The 26,334-nt window shown below is 39.6% G+C and overlaps 1 protein-coding gene across 2 annotated transcripts in view; it reads right to left on the reverse strand.

Annotated features, from left to right (window-relative positions):
- Positions 1 to 26,334, reverse strand: part of atg7 (ATG7 autophagy related 7 homolog (S. cerevisiae)) — a 68,148-nt gene that overhangs the window by 29,362 nt on the left and 12,452 nt on the right. For both annotated transcript variants that reach the window (XM_031301656.2, XM_031301655.2), the window contains exons 9-18: positions 23,097 to 23,218; positions 21,023 to 21,113; positions 19,973 to 20,117; positions 17,557 to 17,715; positions 15,233 to 15,427; positions 13,736 to 13,975; positions 11,931 to 12,046; positions 9,552 to 9,627; positions 7,608 to 7,688; positions 2,201 to 2,323 (exon numbers count right to left, since the gene is read on the reverse strand). In XM_031301656.2, the coding sequence (XP_031157516.1) occupies positions 2,201 to 2,323; positions 7,608 to 7,688; positions 9,552 to 9,627; positions 11,931 to 12,046; positions 13,736 to 13,975; positions 15,233 to 15,427; positions 17,557 to 17,715; positions 19,973 to 20,117; positions 21,023 to 21,113; positions 23,097 to 23,218 (1,348 nt within the window). The remainder of the gene's footprint in view (positions 1 to 2,200; positions 2,324 to 7,607; positions 7,689 to 9,551; positions 9,628 to 11,930; positions 12,047 to 13,735; positions 13,976 to 15,232; positions 15,428 to 17,556; positions 17,716 to 19,972; positions 20,118 to 21,022; positions 21,114 to 23,096; positions 23,219 to 26,334) is intronic.

Consider the following 26,334-nt stretch of genomic DNA (forward strand, 5'->3'; position numbering starts at 1 on the left):
TCATTATCCAATGATGACTCATAGCTGTAAACAATTCCAATATGTTCACATAAAAAGGTATCCCACAAGAACCTTTTAAACCCTTAATTTTTACATTGAGAATTATCATTATTTTTGGCCAGTACTTCTTTAAATATGGGTTAGTGGGTTCCCGCATGAAATAAGTAATAATATGCTTTCAGGAGCGGGAGAAGAACTTCTGTCCCTTCCTGGAATAGGAAAAAAAACTTAAAGGGATGTCCTCCAAGTGCAGTAGTTTTTGGAATAGCTAATCTGTGTTCAGGAAACAGGCGCTAAGACTTCTGGCGCTAGTGGGCTGAGCAATCAAAACAATCTCTCCATCTTCTGATTGAGGAGAGCGGGACCTACGCCAGATTCTTCAACACACTTCATCAAAAGGAGAGGGGGGTTGAATTGAGAGGGGATGGAACAATCGTAACAGAGAGAATGATAGGGGACGAGTTCAAGATTGACAGCAGGAGAGGGAATGAGGTATTTAGAGTGAGAGAGAAGATATATATAAATATATTTCTTCTTCACTTGCTCCTACTTTCTTTCTCTTTCATCTCCTGTCCCATTTTGTTTTCCATTCTTCTACTCATCGTTTTCCCCTTCACAGTTTCTCTTATCTACACTCCTTTTCTCCTCCATTCCCTCGTGTGTCCTTGCTTTTCTCTTCTCCCCTCCTCCATATGTGTGTTATGAGTAGGAGTTGGGGAGAAAGTACGTGGGATTTTCCCACAGCTCGGCATGACCAGACCCAACCACACACACACACACACACACACACACACACACACACACACACACACACACACACACACACACACACACACACACAAACAACTGTCTCTCCCTCCACTCCCTCTGTCTCATGTCAGAGGAGTCTTGAGGAAAACCACCCATATTTTACCACCAAGTATTCTGGATGTTTGTTGGAACTTTTTGCCGCTCGTCGTTCCATAGACATAAACTGTGTGCTGCTATGACAACAGAATAATTAGAACAAGGTTACGGGACCAAATATATCGCTGCCTTTGAATTAAAACAATGTAGCTCCAATTAAACATTTAATTTGAGAAGTCCTACTAATGAAATTCTTACAAAAGGCTTTAGTCCTTTATTTGGGGCCAGGTCATGGCTCCAGCAGGCTAAGTAAAAATCTCAGAGATTCAATCCTGAGATGACCAAAGTGGACACTCTCTATTACTTAGCTTTGCCTAAAGATGTTGCCCATGAAAATCACAAACACCACCTTGGTGAAGTACAATGCCCACTAAGGATGTAATGGACTGACCGCTCTCACTCTAGTTACACAAATAGATGCTGTTTAATTATGGCTGCAGCACCCCATTATCCCACAATACCACCTACAAGACACCCCAGAGACCACAACGCTTATGTGAACACCAACACAAGAACTTCCACAACACGTTCACACATCACAAACCCTTTCGGGATGCTTGCAGGAGTGAAGAGCTGGTCTATGTGCAGGCCTCCTGTTGGATCTGAGGTCCCACAATCAGCTGCAACCTCAACATCAGGATTTCCCAGGAAGGCACAGCTGTGTCATACTCCGATAATTGGGGCACAGCCTCTGCTCCCTTTTTAAAAATAGGAACCAATAATCTATGACATTCAGAAATATCTAGAGCCTTCGGCATCTTAGAGCAAATTTCATCCGCTCCTGACGCCTTGCCTTTGCAGTGCTTTTTATGTTTATTAGTGACCAAAGTGCATGTCAAGTGTGTCAGGTCAGCAGCTCCAGGGAGGGGTCCCTTTTTCCCTATTATGGACAATGCTATAATTATTAGGAGTCATATTTCTGTATCTCTCTTTCTCTGTCTCCCTCTCCCCCTACCGGTTGAGGGGTCAAGGTTTTCCTTGCCACTGTCGTACCAACTGCATGCTCCAAATGGTGGAATTGTTGGGTACTCTATCTGTAAAGTGTCCTGAGATAATGTCTGTTGTGATTTGACACTATAAATAAAATAGAACAACCAACTGAACATCAAATATATAAAGTTGCAAGACAGATAAACATGAATATGATTTTCTCTTGTTCACAGTGTTGTGCGTGGACGGACTGTGATGTGTTTTTATCCATGTACATGTGTACATGTTGACACCGCACCCTGCGTCTCGTAGTGCAGCAGGTTTTGTGTATCTTTTTGTGCAGGTGTATACGAGTGTGATTTACCTCTGCAGCCTGTGTCTCCTGGTGTAACAGTGTCAGCCCTGTCAGGTCCTCCAGGAATGAGTGGGAAGAATTAAAAACCTTGGACAGGAAGTTGAAACCTTCCCTCTCATAGTGGTCCAGGACCTGGACAAAAAAACAACATAAACAAAGACCAAGTCAAGGTGATTTAAAAAGAAATGTAATGTCTACTGATAGGATAACAACACATCCGTTCTGAGTGATTGGTCCAAGGTGCATATTGAGTATCACAGCATGGAGCCTGTTTTACACTCTACATTAAACTAAATGTGTAAACAACAGTTGACCAGCATAACCATCACTTCTCTAATGATTTGGAACATACAGAATACTTGACAAAATTGACAAAAAGAGAGAAAATCAAGAAACTTTTGTGTGTATTACTGAGGCGTCTACCTATAAATGCTATACATTTCCACTATAGCACGTTATAAACTTATTTGGAGGATGCTTGAAGATAATTAAAACATTATTTTTTAGTAATTTTCCTAAAAGGTCAGCTTCAAGTTACAAGAGTAAAAAAGCTTAACCAACATAAATGCACCTCTTGACTTTCATATAAAACATTACGTATTGTCCAAGACATTTCTAAAAGCGTTTTCTTTTCACCAAACAGTAGATGCTTGGTTAAAGCCCTTTTTGAGTCTGATGTGAACACTTTGAGTTGAGGGCTGAGTCATACTGATGCATCGCGACTTGTCCACTTAAATCAAAAACATTATGATATGGCAAAGAGCAACTTTCTCTTAAAAGCGAATAATAATAATCTTTTAATGGTATGAAATTAAAATGCACCCTTGTCGCTCTGGTCCATAAGCACAACCTGTGAAACACCACAACCCAGCACCTCTGAATTCACCCTGACATGTTTACCTTGATCTTATACCAGTACTGACTTCAAATACCCACACCTTCTTTGACACACACACACACACACACACACACACACACACACACACACACACACACACACACACACACACACACACACACACACACACACACACACACCTCAACTACCTTCCTTGGCCAAGCCTTTCATGGACGCCCACAGACCCTCCTCTGCAGGTGTAGGGTTACCTCTGCCTCAGACATCAACACAGTGGGTGCATCAACGTCTGTGAATGTTTGAGTGTGTGTGTGTGTGTGTGTGTGTTCGCAGACTGACCTGGCGTCCAGCCTTGGAGCCAGACACACCGCACACAATACACACTGAAGTGTCACTCGTTCATCGTTTCAAGCTCTCTTTTCTTTCCTTCCTTCCCTTTTATTTCTTTGATTCTTCCATCTACAGGATCTGTTACATGAGACGCCAACGGCCAAACCCCACTTTGTTGAAATATAGATTCTCATCATGACACAGAAAGCAACTTGAAACAGTGATATACTTGTGATAAAGTTAATAAAGTCCCTCCAAGCAATGCATACAGAGACACAAAGTTACATCCTTGACTTATGTCCATATCAACAGAAGACATACAATTAAATTATTAAGTTTAAAATACCATATGAAAAATGTCAACTCAAATCAGATGGGGTTGTGAATTATGACCAGAAGGTTGTACCTACATCAAATGCTGTATGTATTTAGAGATTCTAATTTTACAAAATTGAGTGTTTGGCACGTTTACATACTCAGGATAAACAACAGAATATCTGACTAATTTAAACTGCACCAAAAGCATTGTGGGAAATGAGAAAAACATGAACTTATGTTGACACAGAACTGAAGAGGTTTGAAACATTTACAAGTTTTTGCAGTGTTAATCAGGCGCTGATGGGTTTCAGTAGTGATTGTGTGCTGTTGACGGACAGCTCCAATTTAGACAAGCTACAAACAATCCTCAACATCTGGATTAGATGGTGTGCTACACATATATACACACACATGTACATGTGCACTTAAGCTTCCTTCCTTATGGAGCCACATAAATCGCAACCCTCTAGCTTTATTTGACAATGGTGATGACTTCTTTTTGAAGTTGTTTGTGGGTCCATACTGTGTATATTACTGAAAGTATCACACACTATATGCTCTGTCTGTCTGTCTGTCTGTCTGTCTGTCTGTCTGTCTGTCTGTCTGTCTGTCTGTCTGTCTGTCTGTCTGTCTGTCTGTCTGTCTGTCTGTCTGTCTGTCTGTCTGTCTGTCTGTCTGTCTGTCTGTCTGTCTGTCTGTCTGTCTGTCTGTCTGTCTGTCTGTCTGTCTGTCTGTCTGTCTGTCTGTCTGTCTGTCTGTCTGTCTGTCTGTCTGTGTGTGTGTGTGTGTAGCATCCTTAAAGATATCAAACATACATTGGGTGGTCCTGGTGGTTTAGAGGTGCTTTAACAAGAAGAGTTGACTGTTATACTTCAAATTATACGTGCTTTGAACTGACAATCACTATGTGACAGTCAGGGCAAATAAGGGACTGATGCATAAGGATGAATGAAATGAAATGCTTAGGGTGTTCTTGGTTAGTGGCTTTGCCATGATGTGACACTTACAGTACACTATGAGTAAACATTTCCTGGTGATTAAACAGCTTTGACTTCCCCTCTTAACATGTATGGTCAACATGCCAGGTTAAACACTCGCTTTGAAAACACACAAACTCCATACTGAGTCAGTGAGTAACCATTCAGGCCTTATTCAATAAAATTGAATTGAAAAAATGAATTGAATTATGGTATTTTTGAGAATCAGTGCACTTCACAGGAAGCACAGCTCATAAAGTGTGTAGTTAATGCTCTTGGTTGCTGTACAACACATATGTGTCTACAGTATACGTAAAAACAGCACATAGTAAAATAAAATATCAAGAGTTATTTTTCAAAATGAGACATTTGCACAATTTGAAGTAATTTGAAGTAATTGCTGGTATAAATGTAAATATTAAATATTTTCCACTGCCGGAGGTATGCTCTTGTGCTTGTTTTGTCCAACTAGCAGTCTGAAACCCAAATACATTTAATTTGGAAATAATGAATACAGCAATTCCTCACATTTGGAAAGTTACACAGAAAATATTTGGCATTTATGCTTTATTATTGACTTAAACAATCAATAGATTATCAAATTGTTACCCATTCATTGTCTGTCAATCGACTAATCAATTAAATGACTAATTGTTTCAGCTTTAAAATGTATAATTAAGCTAAATTAGAGGGCCGATGAATGGATATACTGTAAATACCACTTTACTTGTACATACAATTTCGAGCCTTGGTTTCAGTGTAGTGGTACACATCCTGTGTATTTTAGTTTATTTGAAGGGTTTTATCTTTGGCCAGGTATTTCACATCCATAAAAATGTAATGGGATAAATGCTGCATACACAATTCAACCAAAGTACAATAGAAAGGTACCTAAACATTAAAATCAGGTTTAATTATTTACAATCTGTGACATAAGGACGATTTATTTTAAGTATAAAAAATGGCTCTAGTTATTAAAAGGTTCAGAAGGAAGAAATACCTTCACAGAGAAAACATTGAGCTGGGTTAGTGACGAGTTCAGTGTCTTTTTAACACTGCACTAACAAATGTAAAAAATGCTTTTGCTATTAATAGAGATAGCGTTCTTGGTGGTGTTAGTACAAGTAGTTGTAGTAAGAGGTGTCTGGCATGGTTTAAGACAAAGCCACGTCAGCTGTGATTTACTCTCTGGCGTGTAGTTTTATTGGCTTCCAGCCTGAGAAAGAGTTAGGACACACACACACACACACACACACACACACACACACACACACACACACACACACACACACACACACACACACACACACACACACACACACACACACACACACACACACACACACACACACACACACACACACACACACACACACACACACACACACACACACAGTAAAAAGCCCCAACTCTACAGGAACTGCTACAGCCCAGACAGAGGCTGAATTGTTTTGTTTCCATAGTGACCTGGCAGCACACAGCTGACTGCGGCAAGAATACACACAGACGCATGCATGCATGCATGCACACACACACACACACACACACACACACACACACACACACACACAGTGAACAGACTGATGGAGGGACAGAGGGACACACAAAGGGAGGAGAGATATGGGGGAGGGAGAACAGGAAGGGAGAGAAGGTAAGACAGAAAAGAGGAAAAGAGGAGACATAAAATGGGAGGAGGCTGGTAGAAAAGAAAGAATTAAAAGACAGATAAGCAAATGCAGAACAGAAAGGGAAAATGTGTGTGGGCGGGATTAACAGAATCAAAACATATTCACCATTTTCACTACATAACCTTAATCCTTGCCTCACCAAAGGATCGTCTTTCCCAACTCATGTTGTTCATTGTTCCTGACTACACAGGCTTTACCCCCAAATCCCTATCAAACCTTATGAACCCTCCGCACAGACAGAATAATCTCATCAGTCACACAGGAAGAAACATGACACCTTAGAGTGGAGTGTAACTCCAACTTTTTGCTTTTTTTCCAGAAGCAGCGTAGGTGGGGAAAAACTTTAAACTCTGAGTACAAGCTAGCCAGCTTCTCTCTCTCTCTCTCTCTCTCTCTCTCTCTCTCTCTCTCTCTCTCTCTGAAAGTGATAGATTTGGGGCTTTATGACCTCTTTATAGAAACAAAGACTGCATTGAGATCAGGGGAGAAAGAGAGAGGGAACCAGTCCTCCACTCATTGCAACACCCTTTCTTCAGCCCTGCACTTCCTCCCTTTACCCCCCCCCCAATTCTCCCCAATATTGCTTTCCCCCTCTTTTTTACTTTCTCCCTCCCTAACTTGTGATCCCCCGCTGGTCTTACACCAATGTACATCAACCAATCACATTGCTGGACGCTCTTAACCACTGGGCCACCTGGGGCAATGATTGGCCAATTGGCTGTGGACCAATGACGACGCATTAAAAAGACACAAAAGGCAATTTCTCCTAGCCTGCTTGGTTGATTTGGGATATGTGGACCCTTCAACAACCCATCTTTACACACGCACGTGCACACACAGCAGTGGGAGCTAATTCCACTCATAAGAAAGTTAGTGACATCAATGAGCAACTGCTGCCTGATTATTACCACATGGTTTTACCAGCTTTTCTGTGTGTGTGTGTGTGTGTGTGTGTGTGTGTGTGTGTGTGTCTTCAGTATTCCTCAAGGAACAACATTTCAACACAGCTCCACTGACTTAACAATGTGGAAACAGGAGAGATGGGAATCCCCCTATTTCTGCTAAGGCTGCAATTTGTGTTTCAAAACAATGTTGCTACATAGTAACAGAATCTAATCTGATAAGTAAATCAGAACCTGCATCTGTGTCAATCTTTCTTTTACTGTCAAAACAGTCTTGTTAGTAAATTGGATTTGACCCTGAAGACACATCATTTGAACTATTCAGTTACAATATATGCTACTTACAATGGGTGAGCAGGCAGTGCATTTGTCAAAGGCCAGGCTTGCAGGCAGGACATTGTCAAACCTCGAAAGAAAGCCTCGGATCTGTGGAAGAGAAATCAACACGTCAAAAACTGGACATTAAGAGAATAAAGTACCCTTGATACCTTAATTCTTTGTAAGGAAAAGTAAATGTAACGGTATAAAAGAAGTAAACATTGGAGGTAGTTTGATATTTAATGTTTTCTACATTTTAAAAGCATGCTGAGAGCGCCCTCTGGTGCCAGAGAGGCTACCTTTTTCAGTGAAACATTTTCAGCACACCTCTCACTACTGAAAGCTTTTACTCCTATTTATGGGTACAGTGATCATAGTTAATTACCTTGATTACTGTCTAAAGAACACACACACACACACACACACACACACACACACACACACACACACACACACCAATGTGTGACACCCACCTGGGTGATGCACGGCAGCCTTATGACGCCAGACGCTCACCACATCATAATGCATGCATTATGTAGATTATGTGATTGGGCTTGGGCTCAGACTCACAAATGTACCGCAATCCTTTCTTCAGCCTATCCTACGGTACCGTTCCACCTGCTACTTTAAAATGTTGTCCGATAGTAATCGGGCCAAACTCATATACCTCACACATTATCAACAATGCAGCTGGGAGGAGGCCTCGGGGAAGACCCAGGACTAGGTGGAGGGATCACATCTCCAACCTGGCCTGGGAACGCCTCGGGATCCCCCAGTTAGAGCTGGTCAATGTGGCTCGGGAAAGGGAAGTTTGGGTTCCCCTGCTGGAGCTGCTGCTCCCGCGACCCGACCCCAGATAAGCGGACGAAGATGGATGGATTACCACAATGCTGCCAGGATAATTGTTCTTCCCACACCCAACCTCTCAGAGTTAAACAATAAGGCCACTGCATGCATTGCAACCTCAATAGCACAGGACATCACACAACCACTCAATCACCACCTTACCCTACTGCCCTCCGTGCGCAGATACAGAACACTGAGGTGCAGAAAGGCTTGCTTTGAGAAGAGTCTACTCCTCACGACCATAGCCACCTTAAATAAGAGGCCTCACTGAACTGGAGTCTGTACTGTTATCTATCATTGTAGGTTGCTATGTTGTTGCTTATGTGGGGACAATAAAGTCTGAAGTCTTAAACAAGCACAGAGAATTTCTATGGATTTTAGAGATGGTCAGGGAAAACACTGCTTTCTGAGTTTTAGGAATGGTGCTTAAAAAGTTTCAAGACTGAACAGATTTCACGGTCAGAAGTTGAAAGAGGTGACATCTATACACTTACAAAAGAAAAAAGGTTCAAAACACTAAAAAATGTTGCGCTGTGTATTGGCACTTGTTCAGACACTTGTAAATAAATGTAGTTTCTCAAAACCACCACAAGTTGCCACTGTGGCACCACGGAAAAGTTAGCCTGCAGCTCCAAACTACTCATCTGCAATGTGTAATAGCAGTAGATAGCTGGAGGAACAGGCATTCCAGACAAAATATATATACAACACACACACACACACACACACACACACACACACACACACACAATCTTGCAACATTAAATATCTTGTTTTGTAGTGTATTCAATTGAATATAAGTTGAAAAGGATTTGCAAATCATTGTATTCTGTTTTTATTTACACAACGCCCCAACTCCATTGAAATTGGTTTGTAGATGCAACCCCAGTCAGTTGGTGTGTTCTCAAAAAAAAATCTTCAAAATCTGAACTAAATCTGAAATAAATCAGTGTTCTACCCTGAGAATATCTATAGCAAACCCTTCAGTAGAAATATACAAGAAGAGAAAGAAAGAGGCCATTTCACAATTTATTGGACAGGCAGACAGGTGAAGGGGACTGGACGAACAGCATAAAGTGTCCTCAGTATAAAACGTGGATGCATGTGTGTGTGTTTGTGTCTGACCTGATGTGGAACTAGACCCAGAGAGGTGGGAGGTTCATTCATCCTGTCGTCACTGCTGCTGGCCACTGCATAGCCTCTGAAGGTGGAGAAAGAGAGGGAGAAAATTATATACTTGACACTTTTTCCAATTTTTATTTTAGTACATAAATGAAACCATAACTTGAGTAACTTTGGCAACATTTTTCCTGCCATGGCTTTTGAAACTAGAATTTAAAATGTGACTGAAAGAGAGAAAAAAGGCAATTAATCTCCCTAAACACACCACAATATTACACATTATATATCAGGTATTGGCCTAAATATTAATCTAATGCATGATGCTGATTCATTTTATTATACACAGTTGTAGCAAATCTATGAAAAAGTTAGGTCACAAAACTGTGAATCTGGTAGCCTATATTGAGAACTAAGAGATCCCATTTGCTCAAAATATTAAAGCAGCCATATTATGCTCATTTTCAGGTTCATAATTGTATTTTAAGGTTGTACCAGAATAGGTTTACATGGTTTAATTTTCAAAAAACACCATATTTGTGTTGTACTGCAGTGCTCTCTCTCTCACTGCTGCAGATCCTCTTTTCAGCTGGTCTCTGTTTTAGCTACAGAGTGAGACCTCTTTTCTTCTTCTGTACTATCTTTGATTGCACTGCACATGCCCAGTAGCTCAGATGTAGATCATGTCAGCTAGCTAGCTCCATAGACAGTAAAATAAAGGCTGTTTCTACAACTTTGGTCAGTTACAAGGCAGGATTAGCTGGGAGACTTCTAAATGAGGGCGCACATTTAAGTAGTTCTTTTGTAGATTATGGTGAACTTGTGTGTGTTGTAGCAGTGCTTTGCTATTGAGAACGAGGTAGCATGCTAGCGTTAGCATGCTAGCGTTAGCCATAGCGTTAGCATGCTAACGCTACGAGCTAATGGTTGCGGTTAGCCTGCTCGTTTCGGCTTGTGACGTCACAAGCAGTGCCGATTTTGAACAGCTCACCCAGAGACTGAAGGCAGGACGCATTCAGAAACCGTATCTCACTCTAAACAGCATGGGTGGATTTTTTTCAAAGTTTGTATGTGTGTGGAAGCACCAGAGACACAACATAACACCCCAAATCCCAGAAAAAGTGATTTTTTCATAATATGGGCACTTTAAAAGGTTTTACATTTTCTATGAGATCTGAGAGCTCCTGCTCGCCAATAAATCTAGCCATGTTTAAAAGATTTGACTCTCCATGGATAGCAAAATATCAAGTTTACTGAGCTCAAAGAGGGTGGTTCTAAAAAGTAAGAAATGTCTGTTAAACTGCTGCAACATTAATTCTGATGTGACAATTTTCTAAAGCCCATTGTTGTTCATATGAATGCTGTTGTAAGGGCATTAAAAAGAGATTCAGAGATGGAGAAAAGGGGGTTAAAAAGCTATGAAGTGAAAAACAAGGACACAGAGAGGGCAGATGCAAGTGAGTGAGATATTGTAAAGGAAAAATTTATATAACCATAAATGTACAGAGTGTACATAAAAACTCTCCTTCTCTTCTTTGCTTTCTAAGCTTTTTATCCAGGATAGGCAGAGCAGCTCTATAACGGCTTATAACATCTCAAAACATTCTGAGTCTTATCAGGCCCAGCAAGCTGCCACTTACTTAGTACGACTTTCACCGAAACAGTCAAACACACAATTACATTTCCATAACACATCTGTGCACACTTAATAGGCATGAAAACATCCACATCATTGTGAAAAAAACACTTTAAGAGTAAAAAATATTGAGCTAGTACAGATTGCCAAGTGCACTTGAGAGCTGACTGAATCACAGTGTTCAAGCTTTTCGGTGTAAAAGTGAGAGATGGATTATAAATTGCAACAAAGCTTCTACAGTAAGGCTCAAGTAAATTCGGAAAGCTGTGCTACAACCAAATTAAGGATACTACCTGCGGTGCAGTAAGACCTCAGCTGCAGTGCTACTCCATCAAAAAGTAAAAGTAAGCAAATAAGGCTTACTAAAAGTTTAGGAGCCGCAACCTCAAAGGTACAATCTCCTTTAGTTTTGAGTCGGAAGTGAGATACCAGCATAAAGCTCTGATGAGAAGACATCAGAAAACCTACTGGTGATCAGGGTGGCTCACTAAGGTAGGTGAGTGTCCTTTGTGCAAGGATCTTTTATTGGATTCTGATCTTAATGTGTTTTATTTGGAAAAAAATTAAGATGTAGAATGTGTGACAGTATCTGCCGCTGTCAACCACAGAACATCAGGGTCATTCCTCACAGCAATAGGATAAGCCAGGCTGAGGCTCACCATAAATGATCAGCATTGTTTTAATGTTTCCCTGATGAACATAAAACTAGCATAACATTAAATTAATTTTCGTAAGTCTGCTGTGCTTACCCTTCACTGTGCTGTAGAATGGACACCATCATCTCCACAGCCAGGGCTCCAGCAATCATGGCCAGGCCTGGTCTGCTGACTGTGCACTGCTGATCCAGAGTCCGATCCCTGGTTGACTGTTTACAACAAACAACAATAAAATAAAGCAAACAACTGGCAATATACAGAAAGCACAGAAATGACATCACGTGCATTACCTTAATGTCGAGCGTTTATTCTGAAATAAGGAAAAAAAAAAAAAAAAAAAATAGAAGTTTGGACAGTTAGGTTAACACCAATCAAACGTGTTTGGAAGGCAGAAAATCGTTCCATCAGGTATAGATGAGGCTGTTATTCATGTGACTGAGGTTAAGTGAGCGATTATTGGCTAAATGTTATATCGTTTGCTGCACAATGACTGGTATGGGAGTCCTTTCAGGGAAGAAGCCTATTAATTATGCCATGCTAGTTTCATGAATGGGCCCATACGTGTCAGTATTGCATGGCACATTTAACAGTCTGGACCAAATGGCTGAATCAAAAACCGACAGATGGAAACATGAATGGACAAACTAACCAAGATCCACAGAGCTACACCACAATCATGGCTACAAACACTAAAGTGTAAGCATTACAGTAAAACAAAAAAGCATGTTAAAATTTAATTTAATTCTCAGCATGTATACCAGCTGATTAATGACACTGTTTTGACAGATGGCATGTGTTTGACAATATGTTGTACCATTTTGCTTCAGTCCATAGACAAAACAACACAAAAGCCACTTGCATCCTTATTACATTATCTACAACTTCTATTCATTCATTCAGCAAACTCAACTTTAGTGAGAGCAGGCTGTGCCTCTTAATCAAATGTTAACATTACTATAACCTGTGACAGTGGGCTGGAGCCACATAGCATTTTTAGGAGAAGTCAGAGCTGATGAATTGCTTTCATAAAATACTCATATCAAAAAGGTCATGAATGAGAAAAAGACCTGAGAGAAACAAAGATTGTCAAGTGTACAAAAATGGACACAGGAAGAATGTGGGTGGCGAGAAAATAGGACAGGCTGTCAGGCATCTCCCCCCGTCTTTTCTACATCACAATTAAACATGGCATTTTTTTTTTAATAAAATTAAAATGTTGAATTAAAAAAAAAATAATCACATGCAATTTAAACCTGCATCACTTGTTTGATCAGTTGGTGTTAGCACAGAGCAACATTAGCATTAATGTGGAGTTGTGTTTCTGTGCAACTGACAAATGTACAGTAAGTCAAATAATTACTCTCCTTTGAGCTCTGTTTTGTCCAAACATCTGACTCATTAGCTGCTAAATGCTCCACTATGTCCACCAGCTAGTCGAGACTGTAACTACGTCTGCAAACCATTTGGTGTTGGTCACATAGCGTTTTTTGCGAGAAACAGCTGCCTGCTGTGACTGCAAACAAGTTTGCTGAAAGAGATGTTTGCAGGCTGAAAACCCCGAACAACGATCCAATAATAATAATCCAATTCATAATAAACGGCTCCACAGAGCTGAAGGGAACTGCAGAGTTAGGTTTTAATTATTTGTAGAGTCGTTACCACGAGAGACCTTTCACATACAAGTAGTCATTTGGCCCATTGTTAATATAAACAAAAAAAAAAACTTTATAATAATATATATATATATATATATATATATATATATATATATATATATATATATATATATATATATATATATATATAATATAATAACGTTTTGCCTGTGTGTTTGTTCTAAGTGCATTACAGGAGTGAATGAGTTGAGTGCATGCTTGTTATCTGTGTGTTTTCCTCACATCTCCTGGTGCCACAACATCATTGCAGAAATAGCATCCCAGCTTGTGCCCTGGGATGTTGGAGAACAGAGAGGATCCCGGGACAGAGGGTGCAGAGCCGGCTGGTGTGGAGGACGAAGAGGAAGCAGAAGAACAGGAAGTGGAGGAGTCTGCAGAAACACTCTGACTGACAATGGGTTTCTTCAGGCCGTGGCGCATCACAACAAATGTATCAAAGCCTAGAGCGGCATTAACCACAAGCTGGAAAGAGAGACACACACACACACACACACACACACACACACACACACACACACACACACACACACACAACATTTCAACCAAATCAAATTAACTAAATAGCTCGTTTTACACAATGAAGTTGCAAAGTGTTGAATAATTTCAAAGAGCAATGACATAAAACATTAATAGGCTTTTTACAATGTTGAAAGCATTTCGACTTTCGGAGAAGCAATGGAAATAAATTGTGATGCCAATTTGCGGTGAACTCTAAAACATCCCCACAGCACAAATGGCCAAATAACCTCTCAGCTGAGCAGGACATGAAGAAAACCTAATCAGCAGCCCAAAAAACACTTAACTGCATATAGCAATATAGGACTCGCATCAGTGATACCACTGGAGGCATTACAAATTAATTACACAATATCAATAATCTAACGTTGCCTGGCAACTAATAGAATTCCAACTGGTAAACAGAAAATTTGGCCAATGTTATTGAGCAATTTCAATTTCCTGGAAGACAAGTGAAAGGGTTTCCAAATTTCAAGTTCCAGCTTAAAGTAAGTAAAACAAAAACATTGTTATGTTTGTCATGTTATGTCATGTCTCCTGCAATAGTGCCACACTGTGACTCTCGGTCCATTAGATCCCTAGAACAAACTGTTGAAAGCCTCAGTCTTGATTCCTTTAATTAAGCTTAGTACCACCATCAAAATAATGCACATAAAACATGTTTTTCTTTTTGTAACAATGCAACATTACAGACAGTTGTCTGGTGTGTTGCATCAATTAATGTCCGTTTTTTACCACTTGGGGTCAGAAGAAAGTGTTTTTGGCTAGTGGTACAGTATAAAACAATTACCCCATTTAAACATCCAGTAAACACGAAACAACATAACATTCACTTGATATCATCTTTCTGGCCACTTGAGTGTAAATTGAACAACCTTCATGTGCTATATGTTCAACTGTGTTCACCAGCTAGTTAAGTTAGCTAGAAAGTATTGAATGGGAGAGGTCACACTGACTGTGCCATACAGTAAATCTGCAAACCAAAACAATGCACTAAACAAGGATAAAAAGCTGCACAGACGTGCAGAGTTGAGTGATAACCCTCTGTGCATTCATCAATGCAAGGGCCTGCTTTCACATTACACGTTGTCTTATGATTCATTGTTTACATAGAAAATATGATAAGTGCAGCGTTCTTGACCCACACACCTCCGACCCCAGCCCTGCTGGTCAGTGACAGTGTCGCTGTTCGGTTCTTCCTACCTTCCTCTTGCTGGCAGCTATCACTGTAGGCAGCCAGCGGCTCTCCCTCGTATCCATTAATAAGAAGACCACATCATGTTGTGAAATGAGCTTCTCCAAATGCTCGACATCCGTCTGGGCCTGGGAAAGAGTGGCTTGAGAGAAATTCACTGGGTGACCGGGCATGGGGATGCTCATATTGTAACCTTCTGCATTCTGCAGGAGGAGACAGAGACAAATAAACAAAAAAATAAACAAAAAAAATAGACACTGCTGACAAACTGATCCCATATGTACAGTAACTAGCATTTGAGGCCAAATACTCCTAAGGAAAAGATGTTTTCTTTTTGGTTTTAATTTTGCAATATCTGTGCATTTGCATAGATGAAAAATTACTGAATTTTAATTGCAGCTGCAACATGGATATATTCAAGAATAACTTAATGCAACACTGTCTTAATCAGTATATAAGACGCAATGAAATGTGTTCCAGTACTATTTTAACATACTTCCACACTATGTCCCATAAGGCCTTTTCACAGAAAAATCTTGAAAAAAAACTAATTTTCAATACATTTTTTAGAAATTCAAGATCTTATCAGCAGCTGAAAACAAAACTAAACCAAATATATATTTTTGGTGTTCTTTCTGCTAAGTGACATACTAGTCTAGACAGGTGAGTGCACAGCAGATGCAGTCACCAAACAGGAATGTGTCATCACATCATCGCCACAGCTGACATGAGGCCAGTGTGTATTTGACTCTCCTCTATAAGTCGATGGTAGAGTAAGTATGAAAAGGAAATCTTAAATCACCACTTCCAAACATATTCAATGACTTTTATGTCCATTGTCAAATTTCTATTACTGTGACTATCGGCAGGGATTGCAGACTCAGTGAGGCAAATGGAAATGCCAAGAGTAATTGCATAGTCAAGAGACGGAAAGAAAAGGGCAAAGATGAATTGTGAGATCTTAACAAGAAAGAAGGCCACTTTTACTAAATCAGTTGCCTACTGCCTTCGCTCTCCACATTTCAACAGTGGGAGCTGTTAACCAAGTCTTGAATTTACATTTCACTTTGACGTAAGTGTTGCTATGCATTGAGAAGGTGATTTCAGGTTGCAGAGATCATATTCCAATTTCCACTTGCAGGCAAGAAAGACAAAAATATTCTGATTGTGGAAAATAAAAATCCTTTCCTGAAAAGATAAACAGCCTTTCATGACAATCCAGGATTGCCACTGCTGAGATCTTCAACCAGCTCTGACCTTGACAAAAATGTCAGGTGACAGTATTTGTCCACAGAAAAAAATATTAAATCAGCTTACTACCTTTTCAACATGGTGACCTTGTGTGAATTTATCTTGGTTCAATTTATGCATTTTTCTGCTCTGTATTCATACTTACCAGTCGCTATAGCGACACTGATATTGTTTTCGCATTGTAAGTCTGTGTGTGTGTGTGTGTGTGTGTGTGTGTGTGTGTGTGTGTGTGTGTGTGTGTGTGTGTGTGTGTGTGTGTGTGTGTGTGTGTGTGTGTGTCATCATGGCAAAATGTGCTCCTGGAGACACCTGGTGTAGCTGGAACTACCACAGAGGTGGTTTTGAGTAGTTTGCCAGGTGTTTGTTTATACTGTATGACTGTTTGTTGCCTGATTTTTTTCACTGCATGAAAAATACTGGCCACGGGATGTCGGTGGCTGTGATGTCCTTTTTTGGAGACTTTGCTGGATCCTGGAATGCCGGTGCCACTCAACCGTGACTCTTTTTCTGTGTGCAGATCTGACAGCCACATTCTGCTTTATGATGAATCATGCCTAGGTTAGCTTCGCAATGTAACAATTCGGTCTATGTTATTTCAAGTAGTTTAATAAGAGATGGGTGCTTTCACACTAAAAGAGAGCCGTGCTGTGAGTGTTTGGCTGCTTTTCATTTAGTCATACAGGGACATATCTCCCCCAGAGAACTCTCTCATCAATTAACAAATTAATAAAACCACCAGCATTAATATGCAAGTAACACAACTCTTCATTTTCTGCATGGTTTGGCCATCACATCTCAGACACGACCAATCCAACAGGAATACAATTATACAGGAATATGATTATGAACATAAACAAAATTCTGATTATAATGTCAATGCAGTTGTACAGCAGTAACATTTTGTAAAAGCTGCTACACAGAGGTAACAAATCAACAAAACCATAATACTTGTCAACTATATAAATAAATACTAAAGACAAAGGACAGATTCCTAAATGATACGATCTCAGATTTCCAGAGAGATACGAAGAGAGATCATATTCCACAGCTTGGACATTTTTATTTGACTTTACATACTCACCACACCAGGAAAGATTTTAGTGAGTCGGTCAACAGCTGCCATGGCTTTGGGCTTCCCTCCTCCAAGACAGTCTTCAAACTCATAGAGTGGCTGTCGGACTGGATTGGAGTAGGAGATCTTTGCATTGTCTACAAATGTGATGTGTCTCACTCCCCATCCCTGGAGAACACAAGAGAAACATACGTAATTCATATTTTCAAAACACAGTCATTTGAAATACTGAACCACTTTTCACTGACATGAGCATTGTCCTAAGCAGCAGTTTGTAAGCCGCTTCAGTGACAATGAGTGAGAGGTTGTGTACCTTGTGTTTATATCAAAATGAATACTTGCCACTTTCATTTTGAAATAATGGATGGATCAGTAGCAGTTAGTACAACCTTAGGTTATTCTATATGTATTTATATCACTATGCTAACATAGAGCCACACTATCAATTATATTACAACAGGCATGTTCCATGTCTAAACTGACTGAAAGAGTGTCTAAAGTGCCCTCAGAACGGTAAATTACAGGCACAAAAAAAGCTTACAGCGTACAGACGTGAATTAAAATGAACATTATAACTGCAGGCAGCCATACACTGGCAACACTCTAATGTCAGTTAGTTGCAGTTCAATTTACTTCAAAAAAGGACAAAACATTGCATTCAAGGTTATGCATTATACAAGCCTAACATTTTCAATTGTAAGCCAAATAAAATAGATGGCCACATCTAAAGATGGTGTGACACAGTAAAGGTGAGATTTGAACAAACTACAGCGAAGCTAAATGTCTAAGTTAGTTTTTGAAAAATAAAAAAATAATTGACTTCATTACAAGCAGGTTGTGGTGTAGCAAAAATATCTGGAAAAACCTACAGAGTACTAGCCTTTTGGATCTGGTCACTGAATTGATGCTAGGGGAACAGACTTTACAGTAAACACAGAGAATGACAATAGGTTCTTATGTAAATTAGCATTATGTTATTCCTAGTGTTATTGGATAAACGCCATTGAAAATATGTGAATAACATCACAGAATCCTGAATTATGCTGTTATGAAGCTAAACAAATATGCATACAATGAGTAAAACAAAAACATTTACAAGTTAACAATTCAGGGTTATCAGAACTCACAGCTTCTGACAAGCTTACTGGAGAGAAATAAATGTAGATGGAAATAAATTGTAATACCGTATAGCTTCTATGAGAATCTGATGGGAATGACTGAGGCAAGGCAACTAGGCAAATTTGTTTACAGTATCCAGCAAATTCCATGGTACACTTTTTTGCCTAGTTCAGCCAGTAAGAGTTGGGCAGGGTTAGGGGTGTCAAGGGAGACGACAAGCTTATAAAAAACATTAGTGATTGTACTGCAGGTTAATTTGGATGGAGGCTATCTGTCCCATCTGTCCTGAAAAGGTGCTACATACATCATCAGAACAGATAACAGCTATCAATGAAGTTGATCCTTGAAAGACTTCACATTTTGCAGAGCCATTACAATACGGACTCGTGAAAGTCTGTGGAACATGTTGATTACTCTGTCTACAGTTGGTAGCGGTTCACTGATAATCAACTGGGCTCGTATTTGCCAAGACATTAAATAGTTAATCAAAATCCTGACTTAGCAGTTACTGATTGCTCTCCACGAATGTCAATGATATGTACACTGGCAATTTAACATGCATAACGATCAGATATCCGTTGAGGTATTCTTTCTCTGATGTCACAGACTGCAGCACTTGGAAAGCAACACGTTTAAATTGCCACTTGTATTTTTGATAGTGGATTCAATTAAAGTGACAGGTTGGACTGTTTCCTAAAATGTCCATAGCAAAAAAGTTGATTGAACTATATCTGTAGCTGTTGTGTCTTTAGGGAGCACAGTTTCTTACTCTTATTTTTAGGTTTTGCATCAAGATTATTCAAAAGTTGAATCCACTTTAATCAAGAAACTTTCGATTCGGTTCAGGTTTAAAGAATGTGGGGGAAATTAAAGTGTCATTCAGAGATAGCGATCCATGTAAATCCTGTTAAGTTGTGTCATGTTGAGCTAGCTCACTGATAGGAGACACTGGAAGAGTTTGTGGAGAACAATATATTTCTCCAGTGTTAATAACCTTTTTTTCCTTCTTTTTTAAACACCAGTCTTCTGTAACAATTAATGACGCTTCATTTGTGACATTCTGATGAGTATGGAGGCACATTGCTATCACAAGTCTGGTGCTATTACAGCAGATACAACACAGGAACGTGCTAATTAAACAAGGTTTAAAAGCCAAGATCACACTACACTGCTAAAACCTTATTGGTCATGTACGATTTTACACAATTTGCTAAGCCCTAAAAACACAGCGTCAAATTCCTGCATACTTTAATCTACTTTAAATCTATATGTCTGTTAATTCATCCATGTATCCTTTCACCCTTACCAGGAGAGTCCTGGCTACATTGCAGCCCAAAGTCCCAGCTCCCAGTAGAAGACACTTGGTGGTGACCACCTTGTCCAGGTCCAGGGAAGGAACCAGCCTCCATCTCATTAGCTTCAGGTTCAGATCAACTGATGACTCTGCAAGCCTGTAGACAATCAATGAAGAAGCTGAAGAAGCTCTTTGGCCCGAAACATGGTCCACGCAAGTACGCGACCGGAATGACAATGTCTGGCCCAGATGGCACAAACACGTGTCCCAGGTAAACATACTGTGCGTGCGCTTTGGAGGTAACGTCAGTCTTCAGGGGGGTGAGATAGAGCTAATCAGAGCGTTTCCATGTCCACAGTAGTAAACTAGAATTCCCGCCTTGCGGTTGTATGCCTCCGCCAACCAGTCAAGTTGCAATTTACATCCATGTCTGTCCAGACTCATATAATGTATGTAGTGAAGATGTTAAAGCGATTTAATACAAGGTATGAAGTGTATTTATTGGTCAAACATGGATGCTTCACACACACATCTTCAACCTGGCAGCACTGAAAATCTTTACAATTACCACAGTTTCAAGGTGTAGGCTACAGCTAGAGCTTTGTCAAACTGGTCAGTCGTGGTTATTTTGAGAGGAAGTGAACACAAACGGTCATGGGTCAGCTTTTTCCTGTTATTTCAATCTAGTGGCAACGCTCCAACTGCAGCTGGTGCTTTTGCAAGGACGCCTGAAATCGATCTAGAGTATTTAAAAGCGTCTGCGTTCGCATACTTGCGTAGGGTAACAAAGTTGTTTTACTTTAACTTTTCACAGCAACAGATGACACAGCATGCATGATTTATATAACTTTAATAAAAAAGAATCCAAATCATCCCCTTAACATAAAGCACCAAAAGGTAAATACTTTGCTGTAGATTATCTACGTTGTCCATTGTTAAGCTCAAAAAGCTTAATTATTTCCTTTTTTATATTTATTAATTGTTGAATTGTGTTTTGGGCTGTAGGCTGGCAAAGTCCAGTTACACCCTTACACCTAAACACATTTGTATTATGTTTATTACCTTTTAGGGTCCATGCATTCACTGAGGTTGACCATCCTGGGTCCCATGGCCCCCTTTGGGTTCTTCTCCCAACCTACACTCTTAGGACATGCTGTGAAAACAAAACACATCAACAGTGTAAAATAAGCATAACATGTCCGGTTTTCAGAAAAACAACGAAACATTAAAACTGTTAAAGTGTTGATTCACCCAAATAACAAAAACACAGTCACTTTGACAGAAATTTTGGTTTTTGGAAGTTTTGATAAATCCATATCTGACATGTCTTGCATCCATCCCAACACAATGGAGGTAAATGGGATTTCAGTGTTCACAGCACTGAAAACACATTTAGAAAATGCAACAGCAATGTGTCTTTTCAGGGACAATGTCCTAGTTATTCTGGAATATATACAGACCTTGTTGTCAATAGTTGTTATTGTACAGTAGAGGATGGATGAGAAAAACATGTTTTTTATTTTGTTTAAAGAGGTCATATTATGCTTTTTCCCTTTCCTTTATTGTGTTATATAGCTTTTTGTGCATGTAATAGGTTTACAAAGTGAAAAAGCCCAAAGTCCACCCCAACATTTCCAACAGAAAACACTGTTCACAAACTGCTCCAAACAGCTCTGTTGTAGTCGAGCCTTTACTTCCATGACAAATGCGCGTCATTTTGCTTCACTTTGTAACACGCATTACAATGCTCGCCTAGCTGCTAGTGTGGCACACCCTCAAACCAAGCTAGTTAAAGCAGAGCCCTGAAGATACTAGGTACTGCGCATGTGCGACTCCCAACAAAGATGGAACAGAAGTGAGATGCCTCACTCGGTAGCTAAAATGGAGCGCTCAACACACAGGGTGAAAAGACGAGCTGCAGTAATGTGCAAATACAATACAAATACAATACAAATATGTTGTTTTTTTAAATTAAACCATGTAAACCTATTCCGGTACAACATCTTAATACAATTATGAACCTGAAAATGACCATTATATGAGCTCTTCAAGAATACAATGACTGGCGCTGTAAACACAATAAGACCACCAGCCATTGCCCTCTCTCTCTCTCTCTTTCTTTACCACTTTATCCTCCCAGATTATTAACTACGGAGACCAGTTCATATGTTCATATTGGTAATTTGTTTACATGACATTTGTGATGCCAGCCAACTTCTTATTAATAAAAAACAATTGTCCAGGTACATTATTTAATTAATTGAAATTAAGATTAGATTAATTGCAATGAGTTGTAGCAGTATGATATGTTACAGATTGATGTGGCCAGAACCAGTATATGCTATATTTTAGTGTAGAGCTGCTCTCAAACTATTAAAACTTATTTGCTCAATTTAACGCCATGACATTTTCACTTTCTTTTTCTTGTCCACTGAACCCTCTATTTCTCATATAGTTTTGATGGTACCATGCATCAGCACTCTTGTTTACTCTTCACTGGTCAGTGAAACGTTGTCTGGACATGGAAAATTTAAAAAGATTGTGTGGATTATAAACAGTTTAAAATTGATTCTGGACTAAGTTCATTTTTATGAACTTTATTTCACCTTTCTGAAGAGTAAAACACTTTTTGGTTGTGGCAAGAACTGAGCCTGGTGTATCTGAAAAGTTGGGCTGAGGTAGATTGATTAATCCCTTTTAAAACAATACCAAATTTGTCCATGCAATACCAAACAGAATAGCTGAATCATTTTTTGTTGCATGAATACATCCTCTGTGAGTTTATTAAAAGCCATGATGTGCTGAAGAGGTAGGCTGAGGTAAACAAAGACACCTCATCTGAACTCAACAAAAACCTTCACCCTGTTTCTCACCCTGCTATTACCATTTAAATGATGAATGAATGGAGAAGCTGTGTGAGATTAGTGTGGCTTCAAAAGGAAGCAGAAAGTCTTAGTGGAAACTAAGCCAAGAGTGAGGTTAGTGAGTCAGTTACAATACACGTATTCAGATGGACAAAGAACAACTGCATGTACAGACAGACATGTGACATAGCAACACACATACATGTTACATTACCCCACACACACACACACACACACACACACACACACACACACACACACACACACATTACCTGAGATGAGAGGAAGCTCAGGTAGTTTTATCTGAAAGATGACACTGTGCTGAATGGAGCGGCTTCCCTGCAGAGTTCTGTCCCTGAAACACAGCACCTCCACTGTGTCCAGCTTAGAGCCCCTGACATACACACACAAATAAAGATTATGCAAAAGTCAAAAATGAAAATAGCACACGGCATGCACGGCTTAGAAGATCTAAAGTGTACACTCGAAATAAAAATAAAATCTCAGAAATACAACTTAACATGGAATATACACTCTCTCCCTCTCTAATATAAGAAACATCATCCAGATAAATGAGCACTCACAACAATATGATCAACACGTATCCACATACCAAGCCATTTCCCCTAATATGGTACTAAATGACCACAGTCACATTACAAAATCAAACTCCAGTGAAACAACTCAATAAGCGAGACATCGCAGCTACATTGTAATTCTATCTTCACCTATCTAAGCCAGTATCAACAGTTTATATTTAACACTGAGAGAAAGTGTAGTCAAGCACAAGATTGATGAAGTTTGTATTGGATAAAAAACGCCTCTAACTACTGAGTGTGAGGTCTAAACTGTCTTAATATATTTGCTGCTGATAAGCCATTGGTATCACCGAACAATATTGCTTAACTGGCCCATATGGGAGTTCCTTGTTTACATGAAAAATAATTATGCAATAAAAATCTGAAAAAGCAAGTGCCAGAAAAAACTAAGCTCTCTGGGGAGAAGTGGGACAAAAAAAATGACTGATTGTGGAACTAAACCTAGAGGCACATCCAAACTGAACTGTAATTGCAGCAGTGAAACGTGTAGACCCAAATGCAGTGATAATTCATGCAGTGACATTTCTGAATGATGCTGCAATATAATGATGTGATGTAACAATGTTTTCATTAATCTTCAGACATTAAGATCAATTTGGAGAGATTGATAGTTGTTTGTTCTTGTTTATGATTAGTAATCCATCCCAGACATCATCATGTCCAGTGCTATCTTTGTCAAAATCATGTTGTTTTTCTGTGGTAAATCAATCTGCATTTCCAGCTCCATTCTTATACAGCTTTGACTTTGATTTCACAGAGAACCACCAATCATTCAAAATCTGGCAATAGAGCATTCAGTGTCTATGCTCCTAAAGCAAGAGAGCCTTCCTGCTGATTTAAGGTTTGCACCTGCACTATTTTCTTTTAAGAATAAACTCAAGACAAAAAGATAGCTGGTACTTGACTTTTTCCCCTTGTCCTTGGTGTGCATGTGTGTGTGTGTGTGTGTGTGTGTGTGTGTGTGTGTGTGTGTGTGTGTGTGTGTGTGTGTGTGTGTGTGTGCGCACACGCATGTGTTCTTGTTTAACTATATTTGTGGGGTCCAAAAACCGGGAATACAGTATACTTGTGGGGTCCGGGTAGCTTTGTGGGGCCAAAATGCTGGACCCCACAACTTTAAAAGGGCTGTTTTAGGGTCAAGACTTGATTTTAGAATTAGGGTTAGAATTAGGTTATGGTTAAGGTGAGGGTAAGGGTTAAGGTTAAGCATTTAGTTTTGATGGTTAAAGTTAGGGTAAGGGGATAGGGAATGCATTATGTCAATGACGGGTCCCCACAAAGATAGTGAAACGCACTGTGTGTGTGTGTGTGTGTGTGTGTGTGTGTGTGTGTGTGTGTGTGTGTGTGTGTGTCTGTGTGTCTGTGTTGTTGTTGTCTGTGTGTATGTTTTAACTTTTTAATAGTTGCATCACTTTGTAAAGCACATAAAAGCATATCAAAATAAACAATGTCTACCTGGAATGTAGGTAAACACATGCTAATTAACTATAAATGGAAATGGCCGGCACTGATACTAGATAAGGGTTAGTGATTTGTCATAAACGGCAAAAACATGCAAAAGGACTGGACGAAGTACCTGAAATAATACTTCTTGTTGTATATTCCAGGGAAACATCTACTTATCTTGCAACAAGATAAGAACTGGTTACAGTGATAAAATGGAATGTGGAGGGCAATACACTTTGTTTAAATTCCTGAATGAATTATATTTGTAAGTAGGAGGCTAAATTTGTTACAACTAGAGAAGCACCGATTGACCGGCTGGTGACAGGAATCGGCTGATTTTCACATGATCGGCCATGACCGGCGACCGGCCGGTCAGTCTGACATATGCCAATTTTATGCCGGTCAAATGCACTTGGGCGCCGCATGATTAACATCGTGCAACATCAGCATCACACGTGCACACGCAGGGCACAGTCGCTCCTTCAGCTGTTTATGAAATGTCATAAAGTCGTAATTATAAACGGCTCTGCAGAGCCGTCTGCTCTACTGATCTCAGGCGAACTGATGAAAACCGCACTCACGCGGGTCCCATGAAATATGACAACTACAGTTTATCGGAAAATAGCGTTGGGCACACTGAATTTGATAAATGTACTGTTTATCAGACCCCAGATGAGACAAGAAGCTAACATTAGCGAATGCTGCGGTCCCTCTGCCTCTGACGCCCCGCTGAAGGAGACGTTGTATTCCTCCGACACGCTGTATTAACGCTACTGTTTAAAATGCTTTCCAGGTTTGTGGAGGTGCATACCGCTCAAAACCAACATTAAAAATGTAGTAATCTTCCCTAAGCGTTTAGTTTTGTTGCTTAACTGTGTGTAAAATGAGCAGTGACGTTAAATCATCTGTTTCAGGTAACGGCACCCTAGGACAGCAACGGTATTGTTCATATTTATGCACAATGACAAATAAAGCAAACTTGCTAAAAAAAAAGGAACTACACGCTGTTTTCAGGTAACGTTACTGTTGACATTTAAACAGTGAGCGCTTGTTTAGCCTGGCTGGACATGTGGCAGATGAGAGAAGAAACAATATCTGGTGACAAAGCCGAAATGCTTTGGTTTGCGAAGAAACACTTGCCATTGATGTACAAGTGATTGCAATAGGCCTGTATGTGTGTTTTGAGAAATATTTTTATACTGCAAGGCAGTTATTTATATATTATTGTATTGCCATTACCTGTTTTCATACAGAAGTTTAGTTTGCTAAATATATATAAAATTTTTTAGTTGGATATTGGATGTGAAAAGAAGGAAATGGTTCTTCCGTAACATTGCACTTTAGATGTGTGTGAATTTCCCACATCAGGAGTAATTTATATAGTTCTATTTTATAGCGATCGCTTATCTGTTCAAAAATGTTCTATGTTCTATGCAAAATGTAAAATGTTCTATTAAAGAAAAGA

This window comes from Sander lucioperca, chromosome 6, assembly GCF_008315115.2.
Source record: "Sander lucioperca isolate FBNREF2018 chromosome 6, SLUC_FBN_1.2, whole genome shotgun sequence".
Lineage (NCBI taxonomy): Eukaryota > Metazoa > Chordata > Actinopteri > Perciformes > Percidae > Sander > Sander lucioperca.